This window comes from Lepus europaeus, chromosome 2, assembly GCF_033115175.1.
Source record: "Lepus europaeus isolate LE1 chromosome 2, mLepTim1.pri, whole genome shotgun sequence".
Taxonomy (NCBI): domain Eukaryota; kingdom Metazoa; phylum Chordata; class Mammalia; order Lagomorpha; family Leporidae; genus Lepus; species Lepus europaeus.
Genome location: NC_084828.1, coordinates 5,025,607 through 5,037,787, shown reverse-complemented (window position 1 = coordinate 5,037,787; position 12,181 = coordinate 5,025,607). Strand labels below are relative to the sequence as shown.

The 12,181-nt window shown below is 45.4% G+C and overlaps 1 protein-coding gene across 1 annotated transcript in view; it reads right to left on the bottom strand.

Annotated features, from left to right (window-relative positions):
* DSCAM (DS cell adhesion molecule) overlaps window positions 1-12,181 on the bottom strand; it is a 707,908-nt gene that overhangs the window by 293,448 nt on the left and 402,279 nt on the right. Inside the window, exon 6 of the mRNA XM_062174789.1 lies at window positions 1,885-2,163. Coding sequence (XP_062030773.1) covers window positions 1,885-2,163 — 279 coding nt within the window. The remainder of the gene's footprint in view (window positions 1-1,884; window positions 2,164-12,181) is intronic.

The window sequence follows — 12,181 nt, the reverse complement described above, 5'->3', positions numbered from 1 at the left end:
TGAGAGAGAGAACAGAAGAGGAGAGGCCATAGAGAAGAGGGTTCTGAACGTGGAACCCAGCAGGACTCTGCCCATCTGGACAGGAGAGAAAGGAACAAGGAAGCAATGTCCTGTGCAATCGGAAGGGAGGGAGGCAACACTCACGAAGCACTGGGGAGGGGCCGGCGCTGTGGCACAGTGGCTAAAGCCATCGCCTGCAGCACCAGCATCCCATATGGGCACTTGTTCAAGTCCCGGCTGCTCCACTTCCCATCCAGCTCTCTATGGCCTGGGAAAGCAGTGGAAGATGGCCCAAGACCTCTGTCTAGTGCTCTCGCTTGCTCGCTCGTTCGTGCTCTCTCTCTCTGCCTCTCTGTAACTCTGCCTTGCAAATAAATAAATCTTAAAAGAGAGCGAGAGAGAGAGAGAGGCATCGGAGGCCTCTGTACATGGCAAAGACTCCAGCCATGAAAACAGTGTGCACCATCACCATTCAGGCCTTTCCACAAACAACTTCTAAAAAGCAGATGCTGTAAGACGCCAGTTAGAGAGCCGTTGTGCATATGACTGGAGGGGTGGGGGACGCGTCCTTGGGCTTGGGGCATTCCGCTCGGCTAAGGGACATGGGAAGCTTCAGCAGATCCCTTCGGGCGGAGGGAGCACCAGGATCTGCATCCAGGAGCAGAATGGGTTTCTACAGGGATCGGGAAGAAGTGAGATTGGGCAGGAGCAGGCTGCACAAAGCATAACATTGCAAGTATATGACCAGACAGGCTTGCTGAATCCTTCAGTGCTAACTTGAGATGTGGAGTTTACTCTACAATGGATATGGAGCCAGGAGAGGTGCTGTAACACTGGAGACGCGCTGAGCCTGTGGGAGTCATTCCTGCTGGCCGTCTGCTGCTGCCTCCTCACACATCCCCAGCTTTAGAAGTGCACGCGTTACCTCTGCTTTCTTTCTCACCACAGCCTAAGCATGTCGGGATGGTATTCGCAGGACTCGGGCCACACTGCTGGATCCAGACAGGCACTGGGATATGTAACCTGAATGCATTCTCTCGGGCTGGTGTTGTGCTCAGGTAGTCTATACCTGGGGTGACACTAAAGAGGGAGTTCCATAGAGAGCACAGGGATGGGGCAAAACACACACACACACACACACAATTGTATTGCCAACTAAGAACAAGCTGTCTGACCGTGGCTTGGTGCCTCATCCTGGCTAGGTTCTCGGGCAATGCACTTTGAAGTGTAACATTTTGAAGGAGTAACATTGAGGGAGTCTGACTAGAGTAGGGTGCACGCCCTCTCCCCCGAGAATCACAGCTCCCCTTTCTCCAAGCCTGCCTCCAGCATCCTTCTTAGAACATCTCTCAAGGCGACCACAGCAATCAACTGAAGAGGAAGCACACCCACCCCGCTCGCACTACCTGATGTATAATACTGCGTCCAAATCCAATATCCGGATCATGGGGAGGTCTGCATTTCTGCTGATAATAGGAATTTAAATGACCTTCTGGAACCAGGCCACAGCCAGCCACTTGCATGGGCCACCTTATGCTGAAAGAGCAGTCCTGCCTTAGCCCTCTGTCTGTCTCCAGAGAGGCTGGCCGTCCTGAATTCGAAAGCTGGGTGATGTTTCCTTGGAAATGTAGAAGTCCCAGGGCCCGAATCTCAGAGTTTTGGGGATCAGATGGAACTCAAATCCCACACTCAACACGCTTCAAATACATTCCCTAGCACATTTTTATTTCTGAGCTTGAACTTCCTCCTCTGCAAAGTGAGATGAAATCAGAAAGACCCTTGAGGCCAACGGAAGGCTACAGAGAAAGCAGGGAGACTGTTTATAGCAGGAACTCATCGGCAGAGGCCAGCCTCAGTCACCGTCCCAAGCTACCACCAACTTACGTTTCACGTACAGGCGGCCTATCACCTTAGCAGTTCCATATCTGTTGGACACTTCACACACGTAGCTGCCTGAGTCGGAGGGACGGGTGTTCTCGATGAGCAGCCCCGTCACAGTCTTCTGGAACCTTCCTGACAGTTCCAGGGGCATGTTGTCCTTCAGCCAGCGGTAGTCTGGCTCAGGGTGCCCAAGCGCTTTGCAAGGAAGCTCCACGCGCTGCCCAGCCATGGCTTTGCGATGATCAAACCCATCCAGTATGGATGGGGCTGAGTTCGCGGGGTCTGCGGAAGAAACACAACACTCAGACATGGTGAATGAGGAGCTGACGTGGACTCGTGGAATCACAGGGCTTCAGGTGCAATTTATATCCTAATCATCACACCAACTATCCATACAGCAGATTAAGATTTTGCATGGAAATAGAAGAAAATGGCCTGCTCATACACACTTTTCGGCTCCTAATTCATGAGAATTTGGACACTTCTGCTTGCCATTTTTGACAGTCACTAAAATCCCCAGAGCCTTGTATTTCAATGGATTCAAGCACCCATGTTGTGGGAACATCCAACATCCCCTTCTGCCACAGCAGAGAGAGTTTCCTAACATTAGTAAAATTATTTCATGAGTTTTCCATGTAGTTCTGGGCTTTGCAAGTCTTTCGTTTATATATCTCACAGATATTTATTGATCCTCGCATCCAGGAGAAGCACAAGGTTTGGCAATTGAGATCACAGGCTGTTGGGGAGGAGTGAGTGGATGGGGGCCAGGCCACGCTCAAGGAGACAAATGAAAAAGCCTATCTCTACTAAGTGGGTGAAGGAGACGAAGTCGGGGGACATTACAGGGAGCGTGAAGGGATGTATTGGGGTAGAGAGAGGGGTAGAGGGTACCCATGCACCTTAGTCTCCATGGCTGCTCTGTAACCACATGGGATACACCGGTCTTTTCCTCCTTACACCTTGAGAACCACTGCTCCTGTGGCCGACTAGAGCAGGCATGGGGACATTTTTCTGCCCAGGGCCGTGTGGATATTTATAACAGCATTTGCAGGCCATGCAACATTATCAGCTGAACTATTAGCCTGCTATAGATTTATTGAATTCCCAGTCCCACCTGTAGCTGCCTTGGCAGGGCCAGGCCAAATGATTTCGCTGGCAGGCTGGGTGTTCCCCGCCTCTGAACGAGAGTGTTTGTCCAAACAGATATACAATGTTTCACCTGTGACTTCCAGAAACAGGCCTTGAGAAGCCGCCTGAAGCTGCAAAGTCACCTGGCCCTCCCAGGTCAGCAGGCCCAGAGACTGAATGCATTGTAACAGAAGGAAAAGAGATGTGCATAACGAAGGAGCCAACCAGCATCCGCCTGGGGCTGAGTGGGCTTCATCCTGGTGAATGAAACGCTGGAACATGAACACGGTGCTGGGTCTCTGGCAGAGCTCAGCCAGGTAACCGCACTTGTAGCTGTTTGGCTGTAGCTTCTCAGCTGCTATTCCCTCCTCGCGACCAAATCAAGACATCAAGCAAGGTTCTCAATGAACTGCACTGACCTCTGGGATACCTTGTTCTTAGACCCACAGCTGGTGTAAGCACTTGACTGCCTGCAGCATCAGCATCCCACATGGGTGCTGGTTCGAGTCCCAGCTGCTCCACTTCCAGTCCAGTTCCCTTCTAATGCACCTGGGAAAGCAGTGGAAGATGATCCAAGTACTTTCCCCACATGGGTGGGAGACCTGGAAGAAGCTGCTGACTTTGGCTTTAGACTGACCCAGCTCCAGCCATTGGAGCCAATTGGGGAGTGAACCAGTGGATGGAAGATCTTTCTCCCTTTCTCTCTCTCTTCCTCTCTCTCTGTAACTCTGCCTTTCAATAAATAAATACATCTTTTTTGTAAAAGACTATTACTCAGCCATAAAGCAGAATGACATCCTGACATTTGCAACAAAATGTTGGAAACTGGAGATCATTATGCTAAGTGAAATAAGTCAAATCCAGAAAGAGAAATATCACATATTTCTCTTAATTGTAGAAGCTAATGAACAGAGAGTATAAAACCTGTGCAAATGTCATATCATTGAAAATGCAGTCATAAATATTGCTTCACTGAACCCACCATGTATGACATCACACCCTTCTTGTCCTCTTTTGTGATCACTGTCATAAACCCCTCACTCTGTGATATTAACATTTCTGTTTTAAAGAAAAAATACTTCATATGTGTGTGTCTATGTTGTCCACATTGGAAGTTCATGGGGCAAAATATTTTAAAGATACAAAACCAGCAAAGAAATGCCAGAGGAGCTGTCCAGGTTATCCCCCAGCACAGCCCTGCTTTTGGAAAGTAGCAGTGGATGATCTGCCCGTTTGCTGGGCGATGTGCAGCCTGTACCACGTTGTTGAGTCAGATGAAGTAAGAGGAAAAGATTCTCAAGAACGGGATTGTGGGAACCACTCAGCTCTGTGACCTTGAAGACATTGGAGGAAGTGAGGCTCTCAGGGTTATGAGTGCTGTATTATTATGAATAATTAAAAATATAGCAACAAGCTGGAGGATGAATGGACACATGAAGGCTGTTCCGTGCTCCCTCTTCTAATTTCTTCCTGTTTAGAGATCACACTAAGGCACAAGCATGAGTGGCCACACTGGTCTCCACAAAATCATTACAGATGAGACGGTGGCTCCTGGCTCCTGGAACCTCATCTAAGTCTCACTTGGAAACGCACCACAGCTCTGGATCGATCTTCAGTAAACCTGACAGCAACACACTGATATCCATTGTCCACAGGGAGCTTTGTGCAAAGCTGAACAGCATCTCTCCCTTCATCCCAACTCTCAGTCTCTGGAAACCCTCACTTCTACTTTGTTTAGATCACAGCCATAGGTGAGGATGCATTGTCCGTGACTCTGTGTCTCTGTTATTTCAGCCAGCATAATGACCTCTAGGCTTATCCATGTTGTCACAGCTGGAAGGCTTTCCTAATTGAGGCTGAAAATACTCCTTCATACACACACACATTCATATAAACAACACAAACACAGCAGTACAGATACACATAAAATACAAATATACATGCATACACACACACAGGCACACACAGATACACATATGTTTACACACAGACATAGACACACATTCATATAACCAACACAAACACAGCAGTATAGATACACATAAAATACAAATATACACTCATACACACACACAGGCACACACAGATACACATATGTTTACACACAGACATAGACACACATTCATATAACCAACACAAACACAGCAGTATAGATACACATAAAATACAAATATACACTCATACACACACACAGGCACACACAGATACACATATGTTTACACACAGACATACACACACATTCATATAAACAACACAAACACAGCAGTATAGATACACATAAAATACAAATATACACTCATACACACACACAGGCACACACAGATACACATATGTTTACACACAGACATAGACACACATTCATATAAACAACACAAACACAGCAGTACAGATACACATAAAATACAAATATACACTCATACACACACACAGGCACACACAGATACACACATGTTTACACACAGACATAGACACACATTCATATAAACAACACAAACACAGCAGTATAGATACACATAAAATACAAATATACACTCATACACACACACAGGCACACACAGATACACATATGTTTACACACAGACATAGACACACAATCATATAACCAACACAAACACAGCAGTATAGATACACATAAAATACAAATATACACGCATACACACACACAGGCACACACAGATACACATATGTTTACACACAGACATAGACACACAATCATATAACCAACACAAACACAGCAGTATAGATACACATAAAATACAAATATACACTCATACACACATACAGGCACACACAGATACACATATGTTTACACACAGATATATACACATTCATATAAACAACACAAACACAGCAGTATAGATACACATAAAATACAAATATACACGCATACACACACACAGGCACACACAGATACACATATGTTTACACACAGACATAGACACACATTCATATAACCAACACAAACACAGCAGTATAGATACACATAAAATACAAATATACACTCATACACACACACAGGCACACACAGATACACATATGTTTACACACAGACATAGACACACATTCATATAACCAACACAAACACAGCAGTATAGATACACATAAAATACAAATATACACTCATACACACATACAGGCACACACAGATACACATATGTTTACACACAGATATATACACATTCACACATAAACATATATACACATGTCTGCACACATATGTGCACACATATGTGCACAAATATGCACAAACATACACACATGTTTTACACAGATATATACACATGTGCACATGGATATATACCGACACACAGATGCACACATGCATACAAACATGTACATACACGTACATCCATGAACATACATGTATATGCACATGCATGCATGAATATAAACACATATACACATACACATGTATGTGCACAGACATATACACATACACACTTCTGTGCATACACACATGCACATATGCATACATGTAAATATAGCACACATACATGTGCATATATGCATGCATGTTTACACATAAGCAAACCTATATGCATATATGTGTACACATGCATACATACATGTAAACATATGCATGCTCGTGTGCACATCTATACATACATGTGCACATGTATGCACACATGTACACACACATATATATATGTACATGCACACACATTTTCTTTTTCACTCACTGACACCCACATATGTCATCGCCATACCAGCTATGGTGACTTGTGTGGCAATGGTATAACATCAGAAATATCTCTTTGAGACACTGATTTCACCTTCTTTGGACACCCAGTAGCAGAGGGGTTGCTGTGCATATGGTGGGTGGGTAGAAAGACATGCGATTTCAGTTATGTTACATGTAGGTTCTGGAGATTAATGCAGATCACGGAGGCTGTAAATAACAATATCGTATTGTACACCTGAACTTTGTGAAGACACCTTAAATATTCTCACCACACACACAGTACACACAGCATGTTAACTGTGACACGTGGAATGATGGGTATGTTATTTGATTGTGGTAATCATTTCACAAAGTATACATACTCTCATACCAAAACACCATTGTACAACTTAAATATATGTAATTTTCATGTGTCAAATATATCTCAGTAAAGCTGGAAAAAAGAAACTCTGAGATGTTCTTGGAGACAATCTGAACGTGTAGGAAAGGCTGCTTTACGGTAGGCGAGTTAGCTGCGGGGGAGGGGGCATCCTTATATCTTTTCCCCTTTGTCTTCTCTATGAAGCCTGGAGCTCCCGCAGTCATACTGGTCTACGTGGTGACCTGGAGAATGGACCCTACCCACAAAGGTGACAGATCAGAAAGGTGACCCTGTCCCAGCTGAACTCAAGGCTGCCGAACGAGCTTCTCAGCTTCTTGTAAGTATGTGGGAAGTAAACTTCTGTGTTTTCAAACAACAGCAACAAACCATCCAGAAAGATCTCTTTAACTCTACTGTGATTCTATAGTAAGCCACGGTGGACAGTCAACAGGCACAATTAAAATCAGAACAAAAACACTGTACTGACTCCTCTTGTAATCCTCAGAGGTAGACCTGTGGCTCATTTTACTTCACTGGTCCCTTACGAGAGCAGTGGAGACATGGACAATGCCGGGACATAAGTAATCTCCTAAACAGCATGTGACAGCTTCCGGGATGCTACTGAAATCCCACCGCCACTCACTGAAGCGTTCCAGACTCCAGAGCTCCACACGTCCATTCACGAGCTGACACGGACTCCACAGTCCCAGGTACGGAGCCCCTGCTGGCAACAGCCTCATGACTTCATGCTAGCTCCTTGCAAAGGAAGTTCCAGACAGGCTGTAGAAGGAGGAGTTACTTACTTAGGGACTGATTAGTTAAGAAGAGACAGGCATGGCAGATGGTGGCTGATTGGTCCACAGGATTCTCAGGTGTCAGGTGACAAGATGGAAACACTCCGACTGCACTCCCCTGTTTTACTGGATGTCCAAAGATACTGCCCAAAGTTCTCGGTGGGTTTATATGCAATAGTGGGATTGCTCAGTCATACGGCGGCTCCCCTTCTGGTCTTTAAAAGATAAATCCAGACTGTTTTCCACAGTGGCTGCACTAATGTACATTCCCACCACTAGGGTAAAAGAGTTCGCCTTTCTCCACACCCTCACAGCGTTTGTGGCTCTCTGGCTTTTGGATAATGGCCACTCTGACACAGGAGAGGTGAGATCACTTGTGGTCACGATTGGACCTCCCTGATGGCTGGAGATACTGAGCATTTTTTTCCAAATATCTGTTGGATATTGGTATTTCTTCTTTTCAGAGTTGTCCTCTCAGGTCCTCTGTGCATTTCCTAACGACACTGGTCGTGCTGTTATTGTTGAGTTTTCTGAGTTGCCGATGCATTCTGGATATGAATCCTCTGTCAAACAGGTAGCCTGCAAATACTTTCTCCCATTCTGTCGGCAGTCTCTTCACTCTGCGGATTGTCTCCTCTGCTGTGGAGAAGCGTCTGCAGGTGACGTGATCCCATTTCCTAGCTTTTATTTTGGTTGTCTGGGCTTTTGGAGTCTTATCTAAGACACCATCACTACATCAACTCATTGTAAAGTGATTTCTGTTCTATAATGTTTATAGCAGCCTTGTTCACAATAGTACAAATATGGAATAAACCAAGGTGTCCATCATGGTATAGATATGTACAATGGAATATTTTTCAGCTATAAGAAAGAATTAAACCCTGTCATTTGTAGCAAAACAGATGAAACTGGAGGATATCATGTTGAGTGCAGTAAGCCTGACACAAACACAAATGTCTATGTTGTCCCATACAGGTGGGAGCTAAAGTTAAAAAAAAATAAACAACACTTTGAACTGAACACAGGATGTTGACTAATAAAGGATGGGAGGGGTAGAAGGGACAAAAGGAGTTTGGAGTAAAAAGAAAGGAAACATGCTTTGGTTCTTCAACTGAGGCACAGATGCTGATATAAGATATTAATATGGAAATTGGGGTGAGGGACATGTGGGAGCTCTTTGTATCACTAGCTCACAATTGCTTTGTAAAGTTGACATTATTCTGAAATGAAGTATCTTTAAAAAGCTCGTGGTTGGGCGGGCATCTAACCCTGTGGCTAAGATGTCCATGTCCCATGGAGTTCCCGTTCCAAGTCTCAGCTTCACTCCTGATTTCAGCTTCGTGCCAACGAACACCCTGGGAAGCAGCAGTGATGGGTTAAGTAGTTGGGTTCCTTCCACTCAGGTGGGAGATCTGATTGAAGTCCCACCTGTTGGCATCGTCCTGGCCAAGCTCAGGGCATTGTGGGTATTTGGGGAGTGAACCAGTGCATGGAAGCACTCTGTCTGCCTCTCAACAAATTTAAAAGTTTGAATTATGAAAGGAAAAGATATGTTTATTTTAGTGCCAAATTTTTTGAAATCCATGCTTATGAGGGAATCTCCAGAAAAACTCCTGGGAAATGACAATTATGAAAAAAAAAACTATGCATGTATTTAAGAAAAATTTCCATTAAAACAGCTTCTTTTTTAATTGTGCTTTCCCACGGACTCTTCTAAGTACCCTCAGGCACCAGGCTGAGGGTGCGTCACATTCTTCTACTAGGAGTATTTGCTGGGAATGTCTGTGATCTTCCAGGATGTAGACCACGGCTAACGGTGTGAGCATCAGTGAGGACCTGTGGCACCTTTGTGCACTCATCTTCAACCCAGGGCTCCTCCAGCTCTTGTCAGGCGGTGGGAGGAGCCAACCACATGTCCCAGGTTTCCACTTATGGATGGTTCTCTGCCTTCAGAGACGAGCGTCTGTTGGGTATTTCAGGTTCCATTCCTGTATCTCCATCCCGAAGGCTGCCCCACTTCAACATCCCAAGACTGCATCATAAACCCAGTCAGATCTCTTCCCCATCCTGTAACTGCACTGGGGTCCCAGCTAGCTGTCCCCTTCCATCAGCCTCACAAATGCAGCATGGTCTCAGTAGGCTGCCCCGTGGACATCCTCACGACCATCCTACCACACTACCATATCGTAGTTGGGCTGTGTTGTCTGCTTCAGTACCCCTGTGGTTGTATCATAACCCTGGAAGGCTGTGCCAGTTCTCAATGATGTTATCAGAATTTCTGCAGGCTGTCCCTTCCCCACCATTTAGTTTTAAGGAAAATATCATCCACATCCATGTGCCTTTATCTTTTTTAAAGATTTATTTATTTATATGAAAGGCACAGTGAGAGAGAGAGAGAGAGAGAGAGAGAGAGAGAGAGAGAGGAAAGGAGAAAGAAGAGAAAGATAGAGACACACAGAGACAGAAACAAAGACACAGAACAATCTTCCATCCACTGGTTCACATCCCCTAAATGGCTGCAACAGCCAGGGCTGGGCCTGCAAAGCAAGGAGCCAGACACTCCTTCCAGGTCTCCCACATGAGTGGCAGGGGCACAAGTACTTGGGCCATCGTCTGCTGCTTTCCCAGTTGCATTAGCAGGGAGCTGGATAGGAAATGGAGTAGCCAGGGTTGCAACCAGCACTCTGACACAAGATTCTGGTATTGCAAGTGGGGAGCAGCCCACTGCACCATCACACTGGCTTCTTCTTTTCTACCCTATTTTGTCTTTCTCAGTGTCAAGTGGAGTTTGGGGTCTTATTAGCATGGTCCCACCATAACCCGAACTCTCTCTCTGTATATTTTACAATAACTTGAAATCTAATTATAATGAAAATCATTTACCTTTTCCTTCAAAACCAAGCATCTTAGAGCATCAGTCTGTACTTGGTGCCTATGTTCTCATCCAAAGCATTAACACGTGCCTCCCTCAACTGCTTTATTACCACTTGTTAAAAATCACTGCATTTACTAAAAGCCAGGCAATTCACCACATCCAGCAGACTCTCAGATGAGTTCTCCGGCAATGGGTGACTGTGGGTCCCAGCCCTCTCCTTGCAAATATCACCTCCCTTGTCCTCTCCTGCGCCGGGAGCCCCAGAGGTCCAGTCTTTCTCCCTGCAGGAGGCTCAAGGTGCCTCCCCCTTTCCTGCCTCACGCTCTGCTCCCCCCACCTCTCACTCTGCACTCTAGGGACCCTGGTGGCTTCCGTGATGACCACATGCTCTGTTGTTGCTGTCAGTTCATGAAATGGGTGCATCACTCCAAAGCAAACAACCTGTGGTCAAGAATCGGACACCTGCCTTTCCAACTCTGAGAGCCAAGTGCGAAACCAGCTCTTAATGACTTGAGATAAACAAGATTGCCTACAAGAGAAAGGCGGGCTCCCTGAGCCTCGCCATTTAATTCCGCTTCTGGATGGAGATAAGTCCATTTACTGGTTTTATATCAAAATCACCTTGCCTTCCCCAAAAAGCCCTTCTCCTTTCTTGTCTCAACATTGTCATTAGGAAGTTCTTCCTCAGTGAAAACAAAAACTTTTCTTGGATACTCTGCATAACTAGACCATTGCGCTGGCATTAACGCCACCTGGGACCAAGATAGCAGGTGCCATTCACTTTATAATTCATTTTTTTCCAACAAGACATGACAATTATTAAACAAGGGAGGTGAGAACAATTGACATGAAAAAGAACAAAGAAAAAAAGTTTGCAAGTTCAGAGAAGATAATCATTTAATTCTAACTTGCTTTTGTGCTGACCTTGATAGGCAGCTGGACTTTGGCTACCGTGAGGCTGTGAACAGGGAAGAGAAACCATGATAGGGCACCACCAGGATGAGTGGGAGCTCAGGCAAACATGGTTTTAGTTACGCCCATGTTTAATCAGTTTCCTCTTCCCCATCAATATCACGGCAGATAAGAGCACAGCACTTGTCGAGTACTGACAGTCAACCGCCTTCGCTCATTCCCATCTCGCTTCCATTGCCAAAGAAGATGCACGCCACGTGGGAAAATTTTACATCCTTAATCTACAAAAAGGCACAAACCGGGTACCTTGAATTTAACACCATCATTCTGAGCTGTGACTTCCCACTGCTGAGCCACTCCCGGAAGGGCTAACGGATCCCTGTGAATGGCTTAGCCTATTTGTTCGACAGGTGGGCCAATGACAAGCCAATTGTGAAGATCCTATACAAAATGTGGATGTTTTCTCCAAGTAGGAGCCCCATAAAGGAAAGTACACGCTGCCCCTTTACCGGCGACGTGGCTAGTTTCAGAGTTCTCTCCCTTGAGAA